The following is a 27,140-nucleotide window of genomic DNA, read 5'->3' as shown; positions in this document are numbered from 1 at the left end:
ATTGCACACTCAAAGTCATAAAGAGCCATCTTTTAAGTTTTTGCATTTTTAAAGAATTCAAGCTAGAATAGTTACTGTTTTCCAACATAAGGGTCATAACACTCAAAATCAAAAACATTCTACAGCAAGCATGTGCCAACAATAACACAATCATATCTGAAGTTACACACTGCAAAAGTAAACATTCCAAGATGGTTGAATATTGGTTCCAACTTGGTTTGACTTTCTAGGTAAAGAAAAACTTATAGATAACTGCTATAGACACAATTTGTTTACAAAAATACCTTCATAAGCAATATAGTTTGATTAGCTTAGGAAAAAAAATGCGAGAAAAAAAATAAAATGAAATATTTACCTTCAGGCCTAGAAACCTGCCAATTGATTCAAACAAGTGTAAAATACTTTTGCTTCTTAAGCTTGCAAACACTTCCGCGGCAGACATACTTCCCTGGTTTAAAGCTTCTTCACAATCTGACAAAGCAGATGGTGTGAGAATATTTCGAGATGATTGGAGAAGAAAACGACCATTTCTGCAAACCAAGAAGAATTTGTCAATGTAACAAATTCATGAAGGTAAAAATTTGGCTCTGATACCATGCAAAGGAAAGAAGAACCCTTGCTTTAATACCAATTTATTATTACAGCGGTGAATAATCAGTGAGAAAACGGCAAATGAGCACAGAAGTTGCGGAAGTTAATTAGAGAAGATAGCAAGACAGTTTTGTGATAACCCAATCGCAGGTTTCATTGTGATAGACCACTATCTTTTATATTAACTCCTTATAACTCTCAATACAATGACAGTTCTGCCCTTAGTAAGTCAGATGGGATACAACAATAATACAACTAGTAAATATATATGTCTGTAGCACATGGCAATTTCAGATAACATTAATAATCACATTATCCTTACCAGAACCCATTAAAAAAGATAATCAAAGTATGGTGTGCTGGTGGATTTAAATTTTGTATTTCATTTCAATTTTATAAAATTACTTCTTACTTATGATATTTATTTTTGTTTGATATGATAACCAATAAATATTAGAGATGTGCACAATTTTTTGCGTTTTCCATAATTTGTTATTTCTATCTATTTTTTTAGTTTTTAATATAAAATTATGACAGCATGTGTTGACCAATTTGACTTGAAAAAAAGATCTCATTTCAGGGCAACTATAAATTTTCTATTACATTTCCATAATTAATTCTAAAAATAATTTGTGTTTACCACACTTATCTTTGTTTAATATTATAAACTTATAATATATTAGACATGTGAATTTTATGTATTTTGTAAATTTTGTATTTCTATCTATTTTTTAATTTTTATTATGTAATTATGACATCAATAGTTGACCACCGTTTTAAAAACTGACCTAGAGGCCGAATTATTTTTGCCTCCGGGTCACAGGTCACCAATTCAACCATTTGGGTAGAGCAGGTCAGGCTGTGAGGACAAAAAAACAGGGTCTTTTAGGGAAAATAGCAAAGCAAGGTGCCTTTGGCACTGGAATGCATAGATCACAAAAAGTTACCCAAAATAAAAATAAAAATAAAAAAACAATCACAGCCAAGTGCAAAGTTGTGGACTTGTGGCCAATGAAAGTTTGCACATACATTGATTGACCAACCCGTGGCCTGGTGAACAGGTCAAATGGGTTAACAATTCAACCATTCGGGTCATACGGTTTTTGACCAGGTCACCATTTTTTGACCAGCCAGGTTTAAGGATAACCAGACCCAAAATCAAGGTTGAGTGATGGTTCAAATGGTTCAACCAATCGTGTCAACAATGGGTTAAAAACACTCGTTGACCAATTTTACCCAAAAAATTAGACCGTTATGTTGCAAGTCAAGTAGGTTGGGCAGGTTTAAGCGTAACCCAGGCCCAACCCTATGCATTGGGCCTAAGAATCTTGGCCAAAGTCAATCCTGATCCATCCAACCTGGGCCCAACCCGCACGGAAATTTGATGCAGCACTTGAATTGGGTTCGGACTTGGGTTTGCCAATCAGCCCCACAACAAAATTTGACATAAATGTATGTGTATAATTGTATATTCATGCATGTATGCATATATTATGTATATAGTCAAGCCTAACTTGGGCAACATAAGGGCTAGGATCGAGCCTAACCTAAAACATAGAAAAAGCCCAAACTTTTGAGACTAGGCACAGGCCCAGCTCAAGGACAAAAAACCTAAGCCAGTTTATCTAAAATTGCAAGTTGAGCCAATTTGAGCTCGAGTCAAGCCCACCCAATTTGCATCCGTATCAACCATTGGTTAGTAATTAGATTAAAAAAAAATAGTTTTTTTCTGATAGTTTGCAAGCATGCCAAGGAGAGGTGCAAGGTGCAGACTCACCCTAAAAGAAAGTACAGCAACAAAATTACAATTGAGCCCTGTACAACTAATCCCTAAGTAACCCCCCCCCCACTTAACTAAAGAATCAGCCAATGCATTGGCCTCCCTCCTCACCCATTGTATAAACAGATTCCATAGTTTTCAAGGCATCTAGGCGATTCTGGGCAACACTGGGGTGCCTAGTCGCCTAGGCGATAAAAAATTTATAATATAAAAAACTGATTTTTGGCTAGTTTCCTAGTTTTATATAACATTCAACAAGTATGTTAATAGAAAAAATAGCAATTCTCTTTATTAAGAACATTAAACTTCCTCTACAAATGTGGCAAATCATCACATCTAAAAGATAAAAATCTTTTACATATATTAATTTCATTATTTTCAAAAACAATACTACTATAATAAGTATTTAATAGAGCAAATTCATATTAATTAGCAGCTAAAGAAGGTTATTAACTTTATATGATAATTAATGAATATTCAAGGTGGAAAATAAAATAGAAAAAAAAACAAGGATCGAGTTTCTGTTTTATTTAACTAGAAAGAGAGAATAGAAAAAAAAAAAAGAACTTTATTATTCTATTCTTTCTTTCCTCTTTCTTTTCTTTCTTTCTTTCTTTCTTTTTCTCTTCTCAAAACCCTTTGATCTTTTAAATTTCAATGGTAAAACATTAAAACAAAGTATAATTGATATATATAGCATATAATAAAATGTATTAACACATACATTAATAAGATAGAGCAATATAAATGATATTATAAAAGGCACCCGCCTTGTCATTTTTGCCACCTAGGTAGGCACTTAGTCGCCTAGAAGGGCGCCTAGTTGCTAAAAGGCAAGGCGTTTCGCCCAGCCAAGGGCGCCTAATCGCCTAGGTGACGTCTTGACAACTATGCCAGATATGTATTTTTTGTTAACCATTTGAACTTCTTCATTTCATCCCTCCGATTAATAAAAAACAGCTTATTTATCACACTTATTTTTGTTCAATACGATGAATACATAATACTAGAGATGCACCCAAATTTTTTAACAAAACTTCTACAATTTTAATAATCTTTTTAAAAGTTTTGTAATTTAATTATGACATCATGAGTTCATCCATTTGGCCTAAAAGGTTGAATCATTGACCCACCACTTGAATAGGAAAATGGTTTCGTTTTTGTTTTGGTTTAAAATCTTGTATTCTATTTCCATCACTAATAAAAATACATATTACTTATCATACTTATTCTTGTTTAGTATGATAAATATACAATATTAGAGATGAGCCTAAATTTTTCACAAAAAAAGTTAAATTTTTCTAATATTTATATTTTATTTTTTTATTTTTACTATTTAACTATGAAACCATTGGATTAACTACTTACCCGCCACCCAAACTAAAGGGTGGTTTATTTTTCATGTTGGTTTTGAACACGGATTTTATATTATTGCAAATATTGGATATAGATTAAGTTAGTAGAATTTATTTGTGAGAAACACAAGAACTTCAAAGAAAGCATCTAAGGAGAGGATATGGGAGTTAACAGCTTAATGAGAGGGAATTGAATGAAGTGGAAACTCCACGATGTATTTCAAATATGTTTAATGTACATTAGATATAGGATTTTATGAGAGGGAATGGTAGTTAATAGCTTAAATATAGGACTTAATGAGAGAGAATAAAATGAATTTAATAAAAGTGGTAGTTCAAATTGTGTTTTTTTGCCCTCATAAATCAATAAAGAGGGACCAAATTCAAAAATAGGGGTATTTTAGTAAAAATAGTCCAGAATCTAGACCTCATTGATCTCCTCAACTTCTTTTAAGTTTGAACTTATAAAAACTGTTGGAAAGAAGGCTCAAAGTATTGACATGCTCGATACTCAAAAATTAAGTGCCAAGTGTGTAACCACTTTTACATTCCTTTTTTTACTTCTTCAGCCCAATCACTTTGCATGTGTAGGCTAAGATGATTATTAGCATTTAAACCTATTAAATAGACCCAACTCTAAGTATTTCATGTATCAGTGACCCTGAAACACAATACATTCTGTACAATACAAACCAATAAATTATGATATTTTGAACCCTGATTACAACTAATTCTTTCTCTGGACTCAAGACTCATTCTAAGAGTTGATTCATTAAAGCTAAAAAAATTAGCTTGAAAAAGAATTGTTTTCAGTTAAGAAAGCATGCTTAAAATAGTGATTCTGGAGCAAAATTAAGAAACCATGCTTCAAAGAAGACAGTTGAATACCCATTTTGATTTTCTAACTGTCTTAATGTGGAAGAGCTATAGCAAGCAATGAAGCAACATATCATCATCTAAGCATGATATCTAGAGAAAAATGCCTTGTTTTCTTGAATCAAGTTTGTGATTCTAAAATGAGGAGGGGTTTTAGGCACAAGGCACCTAAACAAGTGAAAGCAGCTCTATTGCAAAGTGGCAATGGAAATTCAATGAGGAACCCACCAGCTTGTGGAGAAAAGTTATAACTGGGAAATATGGAACTAGAAATTTAAAATGGACCCAGGTGAAGCATTCCAAACCTAGGGCTGTGCTCCATGGAAGGGTATTAAATCTGCATCAAATGATTTTGCCAAAGGGAATCAATACAAAATGTAAAAAAGGAGGCAGTTAAATTTTGGCTGGATGTTGGTGCAGTAACACCCCCAACCCCCATATCTATTCTCTCTCTCACTATCCTTGATAGCTGCAGATTTTTTTAATAATGATAGCTGCAGATTCTGATGCACCAATTAGTGGATGCTCTGAAGTCCATAATAATAATGTTGTTTGATGTCCCAAATTCAGAATAAATCTCAAAGATTGAGAGATTGCATCCCTCATTGAATTTCTACAGAAGGTGCAGCAGCAGGTATCACCATCTATTATAATCGCAAATAAGAGAATCTAGGTGTGGGAAGAATCTAGCCAATTCTCGGTTAAATCTATATTTGAGAGGTTGAGTTCTCAGTAAGTGGGTTCTTTCACTTCTGCAAAAAACTAGGTTCCGTTCATCCCATCAAAAGTGACATTTTTAGCATTGGGCTGCAGCCCTTGAGAAGAATCTTATTGCTGACAACCTGATCAGTCAAGCCTTCACCTGCCCCTATGTGCTAACTGCTAAGAATCCAGAATGTAAACCACTTCTTCATTCACTGTAAGTTCACAGTAAGCTCTAGCCTTCTGTTATGCAACTCTTTGGAGTTCTGGGCTGCTTTCCTGGAAAGGGTACTTTCCCTTTTCAGCTGCTGAACTTGGAAGGCCTCAGCAAAAGAGGAAGTTTATTATGGAATGTGTGTTCAGCTGCCATTATTTGAGGAATATGGTGTGAAAGGAACAGCTGCACTTTTGAAAGCAAAAACAGCTCTTAAGAGGAAGTGTTGAATAGGTTTAAAAGCAATGTTATGCACTTGGCCAGCAGTTCATAAGCCATTTCAAGGGATACCATACTCTTCTTTAATTGATCATGAATCTCTTTTTGTAAACAGGAGTACAAATCTGCCATAAATCAGTACCATTGTACAGTTTCTTGTTGTACATAGGCTGATATTTTTCACAGTAATAAAATGCAACAAGAGTACAAAAAACCCTCCATTGGATGTCGTAAATCTCTGTAGCCCGAGTTTCTTTAGGAAAACAAAAAAAAAAGGGGAAGAGTAATGTGGAGAGCAACAAGAGCAGCTGTTATCTGGAATGCTTGGGAAGAAAGAAAACATAGGATTTTTCAACGACGAGAAAATCTGAGGAGGAAATTGTTGACTGTGTAACTGTAAAGTGGTTCATTGGCTGAAATTATTAGAACTATTCAAGGATTTCTCAGCTGATGACATTGTCAGAGGTTGGAATGCAGTAGCTTCTTCAGATTCTTTAAAGACTGTTGTTCAGGAGTTTTGGTCCCCATGAGTAGATCAAAACGTGAACTTGAATTTTGATTGAAGTTCAACAGGTAACCCAGGTCCTTCTGGAATTGGGGGGACCTTTCAGAGACAGTGAAGGCAGGCTAATAGCTTTATATTCAGGACCTCTAGGAATGGGGGACTCTTTATGAGCCGAAAGTTTTGGCCCTACATCAAGGTCTAAGGTTGTTGGCAAAGCAATTGGGATTCCACCAACTTGTGGTGGAAGGAGATTCTAAGGTGGTCATTGACTGGATGCAAATTAACCGTTTGGGCATCTGGGCACTTAGACAATTTGTAAGGAAAATCAATTATTTAGCAAGGGAGATTGGGGTTTCTTTTAGGTGGATCAAGAGATCAGCAAACAGCTTAGCTGACACTTTGGCAAAACAAGAGGTTTCTAGGGAGAATTTGTTCTGAGCTGTGGTAATTTGTTTATCTTGGGATCAACACTTATTTCTGGGTGATTGATGGTTGGATTTCATTAATTTCCTCAATGGTCTTGTGATGAAATCAATATACACCTCAATGGTCTTATCATGTTGTGTGAGATTTTTTATTGGTTGTCCTTATGTGAAAGATTCCCTTACCAAATCACAGATCATCACCAAAGAAGGATGACTATGATAGGTTATTCTTCTATACCATCCAAATTTAAACAAAAAAAAGGGATTTTTGTTATAGAAAAGTTGCAACATATCAAAACCAATAAATCAAAATTGGGAGTCATATATTAAAAGAAATGATGATAGACAAATTCAAACCATGATATAAATGAAACTGCTTGATGAGTGGCAGATGTACCTAATGTTTATTCCAAGGGTAATATATGAAGAACCATAGGCCCTCACACGTAGAACTTCATTGCCCCCATATTCCCTAACACTGGATTTATTCTCTCTCTGCATATACAAAATCAAAACAAGACACCATTTAATGATTGCCCAAATTCACAAAAGAAGATAATAGATAAAAAAAAGTTCCTCCCTACACCTAACTAAGCATCACCGCACCTATCAAAGAAAAAACGAAAACTGTAAAAGCATCATTACACCAATCCAAAAAAAAAAAAAACTGTAAAGCATCATTACATATAGTAGATAAAATCCTAACTGCAAATGAAACAGTGGAGAATTTTCAAAAATCAAGGAATAAAGGTTTTGTTTACAAACGGGATCTAGAAAAGCCATATGACCATGTGGATTAGGAGTACTTACAACGGATGATCAACAAGATGGGTTTTGGGCACATATGAATCATGTGGATAATAGAATGTGTAAGGATGACTCATTTTTCATTTCTCGTTAATGGAACTCAAAAAGATTTTTTAAGCATAAAGAGGTTTACAACAAGAGATCCTTTATCCCATATGTTGTTCATTTTGGTATAGAAGTTTTAAGCAAACTGCATCAAAAACGAATTACATCTCAAGGGAGTAGGATAATTCTCATTAAACCTACCATTATTAACATTTCAAATTATTTCCTTTCAGCATTAAAAACTCCCTTGAAAGTGGTGAAGAAAATTGAGAAAATAATAAGACACCAGAGGATAACAAAAAAGGCCATCTCATTAGTTGGAACTTGGAAGGTCCATAAGAGTAGGGGGAGGGAGACTAGGGGTAAGGAGACAGAGAGAAGAATGTGGATTTGATGGGGAAATGACTATGGAGATTTCCAAGGAAATAGAGTCATGTGGGCCTTCGGTAATCAATATCTATAGGCTACACTCAAATGGGTGGATTCTGGTCCAGCCAGATATACCAAGTTGAAGAGACCTTGGAAAATTTTTTTGACCTTGCTTCCAATTTTCTTCACAACAAATCAGGCATGAAACCATCTTTGGGACAAGGGTGAAAGTTCTAGGATGATCTTTGGTGGGGAAAAATGTCCCCTTTGCCAAACACTTCCCTTTTGTTTTTGAGAAACGATAACTTTCATTAAGAGCAAAAGAGGGAGGATGTACAAAAGAGCCAAAAGGAGTCAGAGACAGAAATTACAACAGCAAAATATTAGCACAATAAAAAAAGCCCTATCTACCCCTGGTTCAGCTAAAGAATCAGTCATAAAATTCAATTCCCTCGGAACCCATCTAAAGGAGCAAGAAAGATATGCTGAGATGTCCCAGATTTCCTTTAGCAGGTGCACTAATCTCCAAGGTCCCAACTCAAAGTTTGAAGTTCACCCAATTGCATTTCTATAATCACCCTCTGCAGCAATGGGAATAGCTTTAATGAATTTAGCCATACCCTTAACCCCTCTGAAAGATCACCATTATAAAATACATTTATGCATGCATGTATTCGTTCAGATGGGCTAGGATTGGGTCAGGCCTGGGTTGGGTTGGGCTGGGCACAGGTCGGGCTTGGGCTAACTGAGGCCTCACCCCAAGCCCAAACCCACCCTCCCCACAGTTTCTGTCATCTCAAGTTGGCCAGGATAACAGAACATGAACGAAGTATCCATCAGCATAACTATCACTGCCATCAGAAGGGGATAACCATGAGTTATTTTCATAGGGAACTACAATACAATGCAGTACTCAAAGCCCTTGCGCAACATCCCAACATCATTTGACAGTGAAGTTTTACTGCACCTGTAAAAGACATGATGAGATCGGATCACTTCGACATCGTCAAAAACATAAACACAACTTAAAAAATACCAACTGATTTACCACAATTAAAACAAGAGATACCCAATTAACCAATGATATCATTATCATTAACTCACTTGCAGTTTACAGATGATAATAAGCTTATTCTGTGATGGAGGAAACTGAGTTTTTGTGATGAATTTGAAGGAATTCATTAACAGGTTTTAAATTGTTTCTACTTTGAGAGTGAACCCTGGGAAAGAGTTTTGTAGCCGGAATCAATATGGGAGAGGTAGAAATCCAAACATTGGCAAAGATTCTGGGTTGTGAGGTTAAAGGTTGACCGTTAGAATATTTAGGTCTGCCTTTGGGAGGGAATCCAAAGGCTGATAGTTTTTGACAACCAGTGGTAAAGAGATTTGCCAAAAAACTAGCTCTCTGGGAAAGGAATTACATCTCTTTGAGATGAAGGATAACTTTAATTAAAGCCACAATGGCCGATCTACACATCTAATTCCTCTCTAGCTTTCATATTCCAGTTAGAATGGCCAGGCAACTTGAGAAACTCATGAGAAGTTTCTTGTGGGAACCAGGGGAAGAAAGGAAGGACCACTTGGTGAAATGGGAACAGGTTAGAAAACCTAAGAAGCAAGGTGGGCTAGGTATTGGAACCTAATTTATAGAAACACATCTCTTTTAGGTAAATGGTTGTGGAGAGTTCCCCTTGAAAGGGATAGGCTTTCACACAAGGTTATTGCAAGCATTCATGGTGTGCAAGACAATGGCTGGGATATCGCTTTTCCTTTTCCACTTCAGCTTCCCCTTGGAAAGCTATACAAGAGGTATGCCCAAATTCTTTTATTTGTTATGACATGGAGGTGGGAATGGAGTTCTCTTCTAGGAGGACCTCTGGTTGGGTAAGTCCCCCCTTAAGGTGCAATCCCCTTGGTCACCACAAACTTAAAAAGGCCATTACCAAAATATTGGTCAACTTGGGTTGCTTGGGTAGGGCTTTTGTCAAAATTTGAATGAGCCCAGCCTGATGGTCCAAACCAGAAACAGTGTAAAATATTAACTTGGGCCAACCCAAGTTGCACCACTAGTTATATGGGGTCTTGGAGGAGATGGGACTAGATACAGACCTAACCCTTGCCAATTATTTTGCCCATAAGTGGCTACTCTCAGCCAGTCACCACAAGCTTAACACTTTAAATCTAGAAAAGGAAAATTTTAAAGAAATAAGATATTTTGATTCAGCTAGCTTGCTGGTGAGATCCCTGGTTGGTTGTAGTGGAGATTTGGGATCATGTGCCAAGTTTATATCTCATGCACTCTCAAGGGCAACGTTGTCAAGGTAACATCTAGACAGGCACTCACCTAGGCATCTACGCTGTCTTAGTCGCCTTTTGGGGTTGCCTCACCCAAACGCCAAGTGGCTTAAATACAACCTATTCAATGTTCTATAATGTTTCTTATATTTTTATATTTTGAGTATATAATATTAAGACAGGCATGACACACCATAGCATTCTTATTTGTTTTTTCACAAAATAATATATTTTTATTAGTTTTTTATTTTGTTAGGGTTCTGATTGATAGATATTCAAAGACTTCGAAAAAAAATGAGGAAGACCAAACAGGCTTTGAGTGAAACAGAGTTCAAAGTCCTTGAAGAAGCAAGGAAAACCAATCAATCACAGAAGGTATTATCTTCTTCTTCTGGAGGAAAAAAAAAACAAGGCAACCCAATCACAGAAGGTATGCTCTTCTGTTCTGGAGCAAAAAACATGGGCTCTGCCCCTTCTTCTCTTCTCCTTTTGGAACAAAAACAGGGGCTTCACCCCTTCTTCTTCCTTTTTTTTGATAAATAACAATGAGTTTCATTAAGATTAAAGAAGAAATAATACAAACAAACAGAGGGAGGTAAGCTATCTTAACTCCCCTGCAATCAGCAAAACAAAATTACAAGATTAGAAATGATCCCAAAACAAAGAATCCCTAATCACCCCTTGCTTTGCTAACCCATCGGCAAATGAGTTAGCAGATCTCTTCACCCAACTGAATTTTATCTCAATATCTTTTGCAAGCCATTTAAATTTTTTCCTTTCATTGCTGTAATACCACATAGCAGTCTTGTCTTCCTTTAGCCATCTTACCACCACCTCCGAGTCCCCTTCAATTTTCAGCCTCCTAATGTTCAGCTCCCTTGCTCTTTGAACTTCCTCCAACGCCACAAAAATCTCAGCCCTTAGAGAGTCAACCTCTCCAATAGGGCCAGAGTAAATAGTTGAAACAATCCCCTCCTCATTCCTGATCACTCACCCAACACATGACAAACCTGGTTTCCCAAAGCTGCTGCCTTCTTCTTCTTCCTTTTCTGGAACTAAAATAGAGGCTCCATCGCTTCTACATCAATTTTTCTGAGGTTTTGTTGTCATGTTTTCTTTTTTCTAAGACAATAACAGAAGCTCTGTCCCTTCTTTTACTTCTGTTCCTACAACAAAAACAGGGGCTCAGCCCCTCGCTGTCCCGACCGTTTCTGAGACATTAAGCAACACCTAGGCAGGTGTCCAGGCAACTAAGAGGCTAGGCACTGCCCTGTCACCTAGGTTCACCTAGGCACCTTGAAAACTAGGCTCCCAGGTGGAGTACACTTAAATCAGGTTTATGTTGCAGTGGGTATCAGATTTGTATAACTGAAAACTTCTAGAATTCTAAGTAAATCTTATTTCTTTTTTTATATATATCTAGATAGATTACTAAGTGGTAATATCAAGCAGCAATTTCCATTCCATGATTGAAAATTTGTTAGATTGCATAATGTGCAATTTACATATGCATCATTTCCAAAAGTAATACCTAAAGAACCAACATCCAGCTGTGGATACAAAAGCTGTGAATGAGCAGAAGGGACAACACCAATATCTTTGACCAATTCCAGGTAATAGAACATTGAACCTGATTATTTCAAAGTGCTATGTGATCTAGTCATCTAGTTCACTTGGTTGAGTTTCTATTTCAATCTTAGATGGCCGTACAAAACCAATCAAAAAGACGAAGTGTCATTCATAACCAATCAATCTCACTTGGTTGAGTTTCTAACCAGGCAAAGTGTCGTTCATGACCAATCAAAAAGACAGTAAAGATAAAGTTATTACAACATAGAAGCTAATAGATTGTAGAATTAGAGTGGCATATAAAAACGAGAGGCCTAATAAAGAACAAAATTGCGCCATGCATAGTAGTCAGGGAGACAACTAGGCCATCATCAAGACTGCCCCAGACTCCTATAACCCATGGCAGTGCTCAAGGTGGGGCAATAAACCAAAGTCAATTAAAAAACATCAACCACGGACAAACAGGCACCTATGGCCAAATAGATTGCCTACTATCTTGCCACATCTGCACATGTTATTATATTGCAACTTAAGATAAATCACTTAGATTATATACATTATAAATATTTTTTGAGAACTATATTGTAAAGTATTTCATTAAATCAAAAAGCCAACAAATATCCCTGTACAATCAAAAATCTAACAATGTAAAGTATTTCATTACAAGCACATGTATCATTAAATTGTCTCCTAAGCTTGTATTTTGAGATAAAAGGGATAAAGTCTAGAGAATCAGTTTCATATCACCTTGCCACTATCTAGCCCATGCCTCACATTTGAAGGCCAAAAACCTTAAGACATCATCAAGCAACCATGACTACATTGGCACTAATGCAGGGCCCAGAAAATCTTGCCCAATGAAAAAGGCCAAACCAAGCAGCCACTGCAATCATCCAGCATATAACATTCTTTTTATTTGTTTAGTAGCATGGAGAATGGCATAGAGCAAATAAATTGAATGGTTAGTTTCATCCATTTGAATTGATTTTTGCAAACAGAGATCACACAGTTGGTATGACTCCACAAGTTTATATTAGGTATATGGTTATTGTCAATCTGTCATGAGGTGTACCACCTTGGGCATTCCCATAAAGAAAGTGATTGCTGATCGTTCATTCCTTTACCAACCTTTTTAAGGTCTGCATCAGATTCATCTGAGTAGCAATGAAGAACAACATCACCTGCAGCCTGACAGATGTGACCATTTCTGCTCAGCTCCTTATGGATTTCAAGCAAACGGGTATACCTATTGCAACAAATAGCTCTTAACAACAATTTCTCAACGTCAATGCAACTTTGATCAAGAGATAACTTTGCCTCCTTGCCAGTTAGTGGGTCTATAACAAAAGTGTTATGGAGACACTTTATCTGCAGATCCTGTACAGGTTCAATTTTTATAAATGGGCATGACCCTGAATCAGAACCCCCAGTATTTTTGTCAATATCCAACCAGTATACAATTTTCACTCCAGGGGTTTTTAGGCCAGCTGAATCAGCTTCTCCATCCTGAGTCATCTGCATAGAACCACCACTCCCTCCCTGTCCTGTGCTGCCATCAGATATAAGCTCAAAACGTATTGCCTCTTTCCATCTTCCTTGACGCATTGCTTGTACTTGCCTTATAACAGTGTCCATGATAAGTGCAACACAAAGTTCATGAAGTATGGAGTACAAAATCATAAATGGGTTTTCCGCTACAGACATTCGGCGTTCTAGATCATCCCCAAGGGCATGCCTTCGTGATTCTTCAAGCTTCACAGGCCCATTTCTCTCCCCCACAAGCAGTTCTAAATGTAAGATTCTCCATAGTGATAAATGTCCCCGATAACCAAGAGTAAGGAGAACTTTAAATTCCCCATTTACACAAAGAAGTGCAGTGCCATCAGTAACTTTGATTTCAGAAACTTCTTTGGGAAGTGTAACTTCAAGCAGTTTTGATCGTACAAGTGTGTCTAACTTCTTTAAAGCTGGTTGTTGCTGATCCTCAGTTAATGTGCTCTGAATCCCCATGTCTTCTACGCATTTTGGTAGACGTTGATAATTTCCTGTAAGGAGAACTTCAATAGCAGAAGGAACATCATAAATAGGAGCACGAGCTTGCTGCAGTCCCTCATGCATGAAAAATAAGGAATCTGCAGCTTGGGTAAAACATGTATCATGGCTTGACAATGTAGAAGCAAGCTGTTGACAGTATTGAACCAATGGAACCTGCAAATGATCAGTTACCCAAAGTCAATACAATTAAAATTTTGTAAAAGAGGTAAACATTCACTTATTTAGTAAGAAATGCTAGCCCAAAAACCAAATAAAACCTGTGTGAGGATAAATGCCCTTATTGAGACTGAAACTTAAACCTATATTCCTTATCATACAATTAATTGTATATTCTGATAACCAGTAAAACAATCATGAAATAGAATCCTCAATCTAGAACAAAACACTATAAAATAGATTGAAAAACACTGAGAAATTAATCTTAGATAAGACTGTTAATGTGTTAGTCTGGACCACATGAAGGTAGACCCAGACACCCAGCATTTCTTTTTTATCAGCAAGAAGAATTTTATTGAAAATAACTAGAATGTCATATCAAGGTGATATCATTCTCCACCCCAACCAAACAAAGCTTACAATTTTGCACAAAACATTTTTTGTCTGATAGCAGTATTTTAAAAGCGCAAGGGCCAATTTGCGCCTGAGGCGCAAGGCGAGGCGTGTGCCTTTTTAAGAAAGGCGCAAAATTACAAAAAAAAAAACTAAAAATCAAAAAAAGTCAAAAAATTCAAAAAAATATTAAACATAACGTTAACAAAAAATATAAACTTAAGTTTTAAAATAAATGTTTTAAAAAACCTATTATCAAAAATTAAAATACATAAACATAACATGTAAAGCGTATTCAAATGAAAATTTAAAAATAAAAGTAAGCATATAAAGCATTTTCAAGCATGTAAAACCCACAATCTCTTTTTTTCCTTAATTGCATTGCTTCAAGTAGCTAATATGATATAAAACATATTGCATTTTTTATTCTATGAATCGCCTTTGTACCACGCCCCTCGAAGCAAGCCCGAACAAGTCTATGTTAGGGTTTGAAACTCTTATTTCTCACATAAAAAATTAATGATTTTATAACTTTCATTGACTTTTAAGAAGATATTTTATTGCAATGAATGAATGATATAGAACAAGTCTATGTTAGGGTCTAGCCCCGTGTTTAGCTAGAGTATCTGCCATCCTATTTGTGGTTCTTCTCACCCATTTAAAAGTAACAGTCCCTTGTTATGTTTTCAATCTCCTGAAAGGTGTGTCTATAGATCCATGGGATTTAGGTATAACTTCTTGTCCAGGATATGACCACCAGAGAATCCCCTTCCACCTCCAATTGCTGGAACCCAAACTGCTTTGCAAACTTTAATCCATCGTAAGGCCAGCATTTCTGCTGTCAATGAATCACCATGCTCAACAGCAAGGACAGAGCCACGTATACATGTATGCAGTCAAATTGACCCCAATGAAGTTTTAAAAAAATGGTAACTACAGGTATTATTTTGAGACATTTTTCCATATTGACCTCACACTCTCCAATAGAATTGAATGAAAATTTAAAGCAGTGGGGTCAATTTAATAACTTAAATATTGAATAGTAGGTTAGCCTATTAAGACAAGAAACATGGACTTTAACTGTTGGATAAAAAAATAGAAAAGACAAAAATCCCTTGGGTTTTAATTTTAGATTAAAAACAAAAATAAAAGAAAAGGCTTCAAGAGAAAACTACCATTCCAATTGAATAGTCCTCTCATGTATCCTATACATATGAATTTCTAATGTAATTTTTTTTATTTTTTGATGCAAGACAAGACTTGTCATGAAGTTAAACTCAAGAACTCACCTACCACATTAATTTAATTACAATCATCACGAGTATAAAATTGAGAAAGATAAAGTATGATTTCACTAGTTTTATTACTTAAAATTGTAAAGTTCATTTAATAATTTTATATGTTTTCAACTTTTCCTTCTGGAATTATATTTTATAGGTTTATCATGTACTTGCATCTAGATTTTTTGTTTTAAGAAATACAATCACTGAGAGGATAATGGTAAAGGTAACACATTGGGTGAAGACAACAAAACTGTTTTCTGACTTTTCTTTCGATGATATCCTCAGACAACGGGAGAGATTACAGCATCTTCTTCAACTAAGGAAAAACTAGTGTGGAAGTGGGAACCTCCAGAGGATAATTTCTTTAAATTGAACTTTGATAGAAGCTGTTTTGACAACCCAGGTGCTGAAGGAATGGAGGGATTGTCAGAAATGGTGGAGGAGACGTGAAGTTCTTGTATTCTGAACCTATAGGTGATGAGGACTCCACTGTTGCAGAACTGAATGCAGCCATATTTGGGGTCCAAAAATCGTAGGAAATAGGGATTAGAAAGTTGGTGATTGAAGGAGACTCGAAGATGATTTCAAGTTGGCTGAAACAAAACAGCAAGGCTCATTGGTATTTCAGAAACGAGATAAAATTTTCAAAAGACACGATGGTGGCTCTGCAGTGGGTTCCTAGATAAGCAAACAATTTAGCTGATCAATTAGCTAAGAAGGGGTTAATAGAAGGATTTGCTTTTGGGCTCAATTGTAAGTATAAGGATTGCTTTTGTTGTCATCTTAAGATACTCCTGGGGCATCCAAGGCTACTCAATCTTGTAATATTTTCATATGTTTTAATAAAAGTTGTATTTTCATATGTTTTAATAAAAGTTGTACATGCGTTTCTGATCAAAAAAAACAAAGATATACAATTGTCGAGGACAATTGTAAAATGACATTTGTTTAGAGAATTCCACAGAGGTAGCACGAGTAAGCAATTGAAGGGTTCCAAATATGGTCAGTTAGAGCATATATCTCAAGTTTTTTCCAAGCTTAGGGGTGAGTTCATTAAAGAAGTTTAATAATGTTTAGAAAGTAAAAAACAATGCTAAGAAAGTAAGCCACAGTGATAAATAGAAGCTTTTGCTCAACAAATTTTTTGATAAGAGAGAGAAAGTTCTTGAAATGATAGGGTTGAGATAGATGAAAATCATGAAATAGATTATACTTATTAAGGCCAGTTGAGTTTAAATATGGATAGTAGCATTATTCATTGTTCATAGGAGTGTCTTAAGGCTTTGTTTTCTATTTGTAATTTTGAACAACTTTTATTAATTGAGTAAATAAAGATGAATAATGTACAAAACAACCAAAGAAAACCAAATTTAGGCTGCTTTGTAGCTACCTAACCTGGTCTGTTACATATTACGTTATGTTTGGCCCCAAAAGAACTCATCCACGTTGGCACTTTATTTGGTCATTGCATTAGACAAGACATTTGCTGACCTCTAGACCCAAGTATCTTAGCTCCTTGTCAAATATCATAGCTCCTTCATATCCTAGTTCCTTGCAGGTCCCTTTTTTTATCAATAACGGAAATTTTATTCAATGATTAAGGAAAATAATACAACAGAGGGGAGCTAAAGTGTCTTAACTCCCCACAACCGTCCATGTATACCCAAAATACAAAATCAGTTACAACTGGGCCCAAAAATACAGAATTCCTATTCACCCCTTGCCTAGCTAAGCCATCTGCAAAATATCTTAGCTCATTCATAATGTAAAGTGGGACAGAAATCTGTAATAGTATGGGAGCTTTAATCCCATACACAAAGCTGTAAAACCTTATTGTAACCCTAATTTCAAATAAAATTCTCTTTTGCTGATCAAAAAAAAATATGCAATTGAAAAAAGATTATAAACAAGTTAACATAGACTACAATAGTACAATTGTGCAATAAAAGATTCTATTCAAAAGTTAGTTTACAATTTTTGTTTGCAAACCAAGAAAAGGCTACGCTGTATAGGCTAGGATAGGGTGTAGTCATTGCATTAATTGTTTTGCAAACCAAGGGTGTTTTGCAAACCAATACACCATTAATTGATGATTAGTCAAAGCTTTGGCAACACTATGGTTTAGAATCCACTATGGTAGATTGTAGGGTGTGACTGGGATTAAAAAAGGATGCTGCAGCTTTTGGAAGTGCAGGGAATTTTGAAGAGTTGAAGAATACTGCAATGCTTACTCTGGATAGAAAAAGGATTTATGCATGCATTCCTCAAAGATAGGAATTTTGGTTATTGAGTGCCAATCCTTTTTTTTTCGTTGTTTTGTAATTTTGGGAGCTAATGTAGTAATGGGATATCTTTCTTTTGTGGGTTTTGATTGTATGGGATTTTGCAGGGAGGGATGATTGATTACGAAGTGTGTATATATATAATCAAACCAAAAAAAAAAAAAAAACTAAACTGATGTTCAGTTTTTCATTTTTAATGGAAAAATGTTCACCTCTACAAAGGAGGTGAATGAGATAGCAGACACTCTAGCTAAAAATACTGCACATAGAGATGTCTATCAAGGAGTTTACCTTCCCATCATTTAACAGTCTAATTCCATACAAATTACAATTACTACTTTAATAATAACAATAAGAACAACAACAACAGATAAAGAACAAGAAAAAATGTCGACCATCTTTTCCCTTTTCATTGCTCGTGATCAGAATAGTAGATTATAACATTGGAATGAGCGAGATATAGTATGAGATCCAATTTCGTATGGTGCAAAAATTCCTGTGAGGACACCCCTTGACCATTGAAAATTTGAATCAATAACCATCAAAATCAATGAGTTTTCAAACCTCAAAGGCTTATTTTGCCTTAATCTTGCCTAGACCCGCTTCATCCCATCAGTTCATCAGCCACTTATATTACAAATTAGATTACTGCAAAAGAACTTGTAATTCAGCTAGACCTAGACAAACAATGCTCTAAAGAACGAGGACATAAAACTCACGGCATAAGTTAACAAAGTAAAACACCTTTACAACTTCAGTTTCCGTTGCAAGACCAAGTCCAGGTGAAAAAAACGGAGGTGACCATATATCCACAACTTCGATAAAGAATACTCACTTATCACGGAAATGACACTCTTAGCAACTCTCGCAACTCTAACGACCTTACTACCAAACAAGCAATCAAACAAAATCTAGGTTTTGATTCATGTCTAACATTCAGCTCCGGAAACTCGAATTCATGAATCGCGAAGAACCACCAAAAAATCGCGAGCCACCTATAATATCATTCGGAGTGAACGAAAAACAATAAAAGAAAGGCCAGAACTAACCTGTTGGCACCACTTGGCTAGAACATTGAGTCGGAGCATTCGCTGACGAGTCTTGACTATGTACTTCAAGAGGCTGATCTTCTTTTCGGAGTCGGACTGCTCGGAAGATTTCGATTTCTCCACCAAGTCCTTGAGCGAGAGAAAGGATTCCTCGGCCGCTCGGCGCACCAGCGTCGAGAATTCGACCGTCTGTTGCCCTAATTCCGCCATTCCTCGCTTCCTTCTCGGCCGGGGTGAGATCTACGCAGCAATGTTCATGGAAGAATCTAGGGTTTGGTAACAGAGATCACCAGAGACTTCAAAGCTTCGGTTCCAATTCGAGCTTCGAGAAGGTATCCAGAAGAACAATTGGTTCATCCTCCTCTTTCCATTCGCGGGTTCCTTCAATAGGAGGACGATTAAAAAGCATGAGAAATGCGGAATAACCACTTTTGGGGTGGTGCGACTTTAGAGAGAGAGAGAGACAGCAAGTGGAGGGAGAAATAAAAACCCTACATTTGGACCTCGGCTTCAATTAGTCTATTCCTCTTCGTTCCGCTATAATCGAACCTTGTTAAACTACGCCCTGTGAGTAATGCGCACCATACTCGGAACCTTCCGCATACTGCAGTGCAGTGCAGAGCCATTGCAGTTGGGTGACGTGGAAACAGATGCCGTGTATAACTCCGAATCCTCTAATGAAGTGGATGATATTATGCGTATAATGATATTCCACGCCAGCCTAACGCGTGGGAAATATATGAATAAAACTGACGTGGTGCATCCTGATTGGTTCACTATTACGAATAAAACTGTAACTATTCAAACGAAGCTTGGATGGATCAACTGGTTAGGTTGGATTCATGAGCGTTTACAATTTTTGGCTAAGTTTGGAAGGAGTACAATTGTACAAATACAAATATGTGCTGTGTAAATACATATAAAATATAAGGTTTTATATTCTACACATTTGCAATTGTACTCCTTCCAAATTGGGCCATAGGAAATTTTTTGGTTTTTTTTTTTTGGGGGGGGGGGGAGAGTGTACTTTGTAATACCCTTTGTTTTTCCGTGAATGAGGGTGGGTAAGTTAATTAATTAATCCTATATCAAAAATAAAATCACATTCATGTTTAAGTATTAATGGATTCTATGGAAAAGAACAATTTGGAGCGACTCATTTACCTCTCTAAGGCTTGGATAGATAAATAACTTTTATATATTATTAACACATGATTCAATAATATTATTCATTTAATAATGACCATTTTATATGGATATATTTTAGAAAACATTTGTCAATAAATGACATTGAATTTTTGGGGAAGGAACAGCAACTATGTTTTCAAACCCACCCAGTGATCGAGTGCTCTCTCTCTCTAAGTTATTTTTTGGTCATAGGTCACCAATTCAACTATTCAATTTAAATGGGTAGACTATCGAAACATTTGACCCCTTTAATTTTTTTTATAATATATGTTGCTAGTATTAGAATATGAGTTATGCTTGAGGCAATTATTCACTTCATATAACATATAGCTATGGTATTCATGTAAATAAGGCTCACTTTGGGAAGAGTACAAATACAAATATGTATAATATAAATATTAAGTTTAAAATTACCATATGCCAGGTTTTGAAGTGAGCATATTTGTGCATGCACTCTTTCCACATTGAACATAAAGTTCGGTTTGAAAAGAATAAAAGTACAAATATGTTCAGCACAATACATATAAAATAACACAAATAAGGCTCAATTTGAAAATGAATATAAATACAAATATGTAGAGTGCAAAACTTTGTATTTTGTATGTATTTGCACTCTTTCCAAACCCATCTTCAGGTTCAAATTATCAATATCATATATCATATCAATAAGCTTTAATAAATGCATGCATACATTTTAGAATTTAGATATGATGGAAAAGGAAAGGTATGGATATGATGGAAAAACCCTTATTTTTCAATGGAATGAAAATTATTACAATTCCCACAAATATGTCAATAATACAAAATGTAAAGTTGAAACGAGTAAATAACTTTAAATAAGATATGATACATAAAAAATGTACACTTTAATAATTTATATGAAGAACTACATTACAATCAACAATACTAAGAGTCTATATAATGTAAATATCCTACAAACAATACTAATAATGAATCAAACAATAAGTTTGATAGATCGTTTATAGATCCATCCTATAATAGTCCTTGCTTATCATGAAAATCATTTACAATACATAAAAATTATTTTTTAATTAATTGATTTTTATAAAAAAATATGCTTTTGAAATTAAACCATTCTTAAGTCAGTGAGTTTTAATAAATCATTGATAAATTCATATTATAGTTTTTTATGCAATGAAAAACATCCAAAACAAATACTTCGAGTTGTAAACTATTTAAATTTAATTCGATTCAAAATTGGCATATAATTCATTTTAGTTGGATTCATATATCCATTTAGTCATAATTGAATAGAAATCAGATTTGAAAACTATGATTCATCTATTAATCAAAATAAATTTAGATATTACTAGAGCTAATTAATCCATTGGGATTCAATCAAATCTAATTACAAAGACATATAATATGTACACACACACACGTATAGAAAATATCATCTTTTATATATTTTTTTTAATTTAATGGGATATGTGACTTAAATAAACACTTATTTATAGTATATATTTTTATTTTGTATTTAACTTTATAAATCATTGCTAGTTTTATATAGGTTTGCTGATATTATAATTAATTATACTAGATATCAAGATATGTAAATAAATTGATTTTGAAATCTATGTTTTAATTGGATATTGGACTTACATAAACACTTATTTACAGTATATATTGGATATAAATCATGCACATACAACACCATAGGATATAGAATTGAATTTGTATTTATTGGATATAAATCATATCAAATTCAAATATTCCCCTATGAAAATTCAACAACATGTTCATAAATCAAAAAGTAATGTTTAATATTAAGGTGGTTCTATATTGCCTCAACTAACAAACAAACACATACAAATGCACAGGGGTTTAATAGAGGTTTGCTTAGGTTTGAGTTAGTAAATTTGAGTTTTGACATCAATTCGATTCTAGGCAAGGGCCATGTTTGGGGTTGGTCTTGGGTTGGCAATTAACCCCATCCAACCTATATAATTTATGGCCAAGTTTTATTAGATAGGGTCAAGAGGGGTTTAAATATATTTAAAAGGAAATGAAGGATTTAATGAGGGGATGGAGATATTACAAACACTGATTAATAAAGAGAGAGAGAGAGGAGAGGGGAAGGAGATTTAAGAATTCTTTTATTTAGATAAATGATATGTTTTAATAGGAAAAATTAAGACATGAAGATTTTTATAAGGAGACATGATTAGTAAATTCTCTATTTATTTTTTCACATGTGCAAAGAAGTGGAGAATAGGGGATTCTTTGTAAGGCTTGTGGTGGGAGGACTTTGTTCTCTACACACTCTTATGTAATGCACATAAATTGCGAGATATTAAAGATAGGCACATTACATGAATATACTTTTGAAAGTGAAGTTACTAACATGTACTTTTTACAAAGTAGGTAAAAGAAAGAAAATTTCTTTAAGGTACATTGTTGACTTGACATTAAAAAAAACATTATTGTTGTCTAGTTTCTAACATAATAAAGCAAAAAAAAAACATAAGATATAAAGAATATAGCAAAATGCAATGTAACATTAAATAAAATAATATGTAAAACTTGTTTACTTCAAGATCATCGTTTTACATTATGATGGGACATCGAGCCAAAATCATAGAAATAATTAGTGCTAACCTAGTAACTATAAAACCAAAACATATGCATAGAAACGAAAGAAAAATCTATAATAATAAAAAGTTTGTATCCACAATAACATAAATAATTGAAAACCCTAACCAAAATGCAATAAATTGGTCATAGGACTAAAATGACAAATATTGATTTCAACACACTAAAACTAAAACATATGTAAATGACCAACAATAGAAATCATGTCTTCACATTGCAAAGCTCCGCCATGAACCAAGACATGGAGTTGTTACTATAAGAATGGTGGCTTTGAATGCAAAGACAAAGAAAACCCCGTGACCTTGATGCATAAACTGAGGATTGAGTTTTACAAAGTGCTCAAACATTGACTTAAATCATTTGTGTTAATAAGAGAATGGTAAACCTAAATCATTTGAATTTCTATGAGAAGTAACACCGGGATGCTTAACATAGACAACAATAATTTCATGGCTTCCTCGTATAAAGCTTTAAGATATCAAGGTCATTGCACTTTGAGAAAATAATGAGATGGGTAAAAAATCAAAGAACTTTTTTTTTGTCAAAGAGGTGAATGTGAGTTCCAAGAAGCTCATGGTAGGCTCAAAAGAAAGAATTATCACCAATTTTTAAAAGGAAATGGGCCCTCATTCTGATTGTGAAGAATTCATTTTATTTTCGAAATATTGATTCCATTTTCCAAGGAAATGACATTCAACCAAGAGTTTTCTTAATTCAGATGGATTGGGAAAGGGAAGATGTTAGATACCCTTACCTCTTAGCTATTGTAACAGCCAAATATGGAAGTTGTTTAGGATTTATTTCCAACAAAATCACCAATAATAAGAAATGCTAAGGATTCCCAAAATTTTGTGAAAATGCTTCAAACTTCTTCTAAAATTAGTTTTAGGAGATGTTGTCGGGCCTTAGATACTAATTTTTCTAAGACTCTTGCTTCTTTATCTATTTATTCCAATTTAGAAAAAGTTAAGAATGCAAGTTTCCCAAGTTTTAAGAACTTAAAGTAACCCAAAACTAGACTTAGTTCAAGAATTACAAACTTGATGAGTTAAAAATGAAGTGAGAGGGTTACCTATCATATGTAACCTTGGCAAGGATTTTCCAGTAGTTGAACCAAGTTGAAATGGTGTTTGAACGAACTCTTGAACTGGTTAAGTTCTTATAATTGACATTCAAATGTTAAGGAAAATTTGGGACTATTAAAGATTTGGAGATTTTTTATAAATCCAAAATTTGAAACATAGTAAGGCGGATTTGAAGTTTAAAACTTAAAGACTTGGAGATTTTTGCAAATGGAATATTTACCAAAGCAATGAACACTTTTAGGCTCTCTCATCTTCTCTTTGAACTCGAATTGTGTCTCTATTTATAGGAAAAGAATGGTAAAGCAAGTTTATAACTTGCCCAACCACAAAACTTGGGTTTCAAAAAAGTTAAAACATGCAAAAAGGCTCAAAATCTAAATCTAACAAGCTTTTTATATGATATTTGAGAGCCAATTTAATCTATATAGGCTTTTTATGAATTTTTTTTTTTTTGGAGTTTCTCATGCCCAATGGGGTTATTTTTGAACATGCATATGTTAGGTTTGAATCCGATCTCTTGGTGGCAAAAACTTAAATTTGAAATAGCCATAATGATCCTTATATCACCTCTTATGTACAAGAAGGGTTACTTTGGGTTTTTTTTGTTCTTTTAGTCAATTTAGCTTATCTTAATTGGTCTAAGGGGGTAACGGGATTTAAGTGAAAGGCTGACATCATCTCTTCACCCCCTTGAGGTCTTAGGTTGGAACAAATGAAGAGGTGATTTAATATTATGCATCGAAATTGAATCTTTCTAGTTTATTGGCCAAATGATTAAATTATGTCATAAAATTTGATGTAGTAGGTATTTTTGGGTCTCTGAAGATAGTGGTGGTTCTGATTTGTGAAATTAAGTTTGTATGATGGAGATCTACAGTTTAATATGTAAAATGAAAGAATTTTTGGATGAAATATGGTGGGTAGGCATTTTTTAATGCCTTAAATCTGATGAAAAAGATAGATATTTAATTAGGAATATGGATTAAAAGATTTAGTTCAAATCAAGGTTTTAGTTTATGGCTTATCAATCAATGGGAAGACTTAAAACACAATATACTTGTTTAATGGTCAAATTGGTGAATTAAGTCATGAAACTTAAGGTTCTAGTATTTTTTTGTCTCTAATCATGATGGTGAAGCTTGATTGGTCAAATAAGTCTTAGATAATGGAAATCTATGATTTAATATTTTACAATTAATAAAATTTCTTGAAACAATATATTGGCTTGATGGTGGATCAAACAAGTGAATTTTGGGATGAACTTTGGTGTATAGGCATTTTTTAATGTTGTAAATTAATGAATATTCAGATATTTGAGTAAAAATGTGGATTAAAAGATTTAATTCAGATCAATGTTTTTTTTATCACCCAATGAAAAGGCTTGGAATTGAATCTTGCTTGTTTTGGAAGAAAATGAGGAAATTTAAGGCTAAAATCTGATGAATGGGTTAATCTAAATTTAATGGAAGGTGCTTAGTTGGTTGGACTACGAGACTACAACTCCTCGTATGCTTTTAATCATAAGCATCAAATTCTAATATTTATTGATCAAACAGTTAAATAAGAGAAGTTTGAGTAAAAAATTGTCATGTCGACATGGATTATGATGAGTCCAGTGGTTGGTTTGGATATAAGATATATTTTTTTTATTTATTTTGGTTTAGTTCTATTCATCAAAGGTTGTTAAGTTGGTGTAATGAGCAATGAATTTTTTGGAGTTTTGTAATGAATTTTAACATGTGATTAAGTTATAGTTTCTTAAGTGTAGGGATCATGTCTGATCTAGGTACTAAAGTCTATACAGTGTTAGATGTTGATTTCAATGTTCTTGTTAATAAAGGGTTAAGTTTATTAGTGTAATTTAATTGGACATATAACATGGGGATTGTGTTAAAAAAATAAACTTTGGGTTTCAACAATTCTTAAGTTGATCTAGTTATGTTTTCAAGTTTTAAGGAATCAAAAGAGGGTATAAATATTTAAGATGAATAGGTTGAGCAAAAAAGAATATTAACAATAACATTTGAAACTTATTTTTATACATGAATCCCTTAAATCACATACCATAATGATATTTTCGTTACATAAAAAAATAATTGTTGAAATTATTTAGAAAGAAGATAGCATTAATTAGAATGAGAGTAAAATGACATGGTACATTTCAAAAACCATTAGAGTTATACACAAAGAGTTTTGAGTAAAGCAATTATTTTGTATTTATATGTGAGGTGGTAAGATAAATTAGAACATTTTTAGGACATTGAAGATTAATTTATAGAATATCATGCTCTTAAAATATATTAACGATGGAAGAGAGCATTAATTATAATGACTATTGGAGAGTGGAAAGAAAATCTTAAGAGAGACACTAAAGAAAGATTGTGATAGAGACAAACATGGTAATTAGAGAATTAATAATTTTTTTTGTTATTTTATTTTTCACACATTTAAGGAAGGAGAAGGTAGAAGAGTTCGTGACGAGATCGAGCTTGTGGTGAGAGGACCGTTCCTCTTTACACACTCCTCTTTCTTATATATATATATTAGCGAATGAAGTCATGTAATGCACAGGGTTAAATGAAAATTTAATGATATTCTCTTGAAAAAAAAAAGAGTATATGTGCATACCCATTAATAAAAGAAATATTTCAACGTTTATTAAAGATTTTAAGAAAATGTAATAAAATATAATCCAAATATTGTTAGTTAGTATTTTGTAGTTATTCTTTTTATCTATAATGTTTAAGTAGGTTTATAAGCTGCAATAAGCATACTAAATGGTTATATATAATTAACAATTATTAAAATAAATAAAAAATAAAAAGAAAGAAAGAAAGACAAAAAGAAAAAAGTCATTCATAGATAGTATTGACTTAGGGGACATTTGACAATTCTTTTTGTGTGATCTTTCGGACTTTTCAAAGCTTTTGGAAGACCAAAATTTGGTCTTTCTCCACTTGGCAATGAAAGACAAGAAACCAGAAAGACCTATGTCCTAAAAAGCTCATATAAGCCCAAAATGACCACAAATTTATAAGCTTCAAGTGAAGCTTTCATACTTTTTTGCACCTAAAATTTTTTGTTTGACAGTTTTGTAAACTACGATAAACTATACTTACCAAACGAGATAGATCTTTAAACCCTACTTTTACAATTATAGTGGTTTCTAAATTTTATTGTGTTCTTAAAATGAAAGAAAGTGCAAAATATGAACGGGGAGATTTTTCAAACTTAAACAACCAAGCAAAACTTGACCAAACCAACTCAAGTTCATCCCAAGTTGC

The 27,140-nt window shown here is 34.1% G+C and overlaps 1 protein-coding gene across 1 annotated transcript in view; it reads right to left on the bottom strand.

Annotated features, from left to right (window-relative positions):
• The window catches only part of SWP (RNA polymerase II transcription mediator), a 33,051-nt gene extending 13,553 nt beyond the window's left edge, over positions 1-19,498 (bottom strand). The window contains exons 1-4 of the mRNA XM_088978647.1: positions 18,971-19,498; positions 12,881-13,960; positions 7,065-7,162; positions 356-530 (exon numbers count right to left, since the gene is read on the bottom strand). Coding sequence (XP_088834773.1) covers positions 356-530; positions 7,065-7,162; positions 12,881-13,960; positions 18,971-19,180 — 1,563 coding nt within the window. The 5' untranslated portion in view covers positions 19,181-19,498. The remainder of the gene's footprint in view (positions 1-355; positions 531-7,064; positions 7,163-12,880; positions 13,961-18,970) is intronic.
• Positions 19,499-27,140: the final 7,642 nt, after the last annotated feature.

This window comes from Nelumbo lutea, chromosome 3 (assembly GCF_056320005.1).
Source record: "Nelumbo lutea isolate HS-2025 chromosome 3, American lotus-T2T, whole genome shotgun sequence".
In the NCBI taxonomy this organism is placed as follows: Eukaryota; Viridiplantae; Streptophyta; class Magnoliopsida; order Proteales; family Nelumbonaceae; genus Nelumbo; species Nelumbo lutea.
Note: the sequence above shows the minus strand (reverse complement) of the source record. Positions and strands in the feature narration are given on the sequence as shown.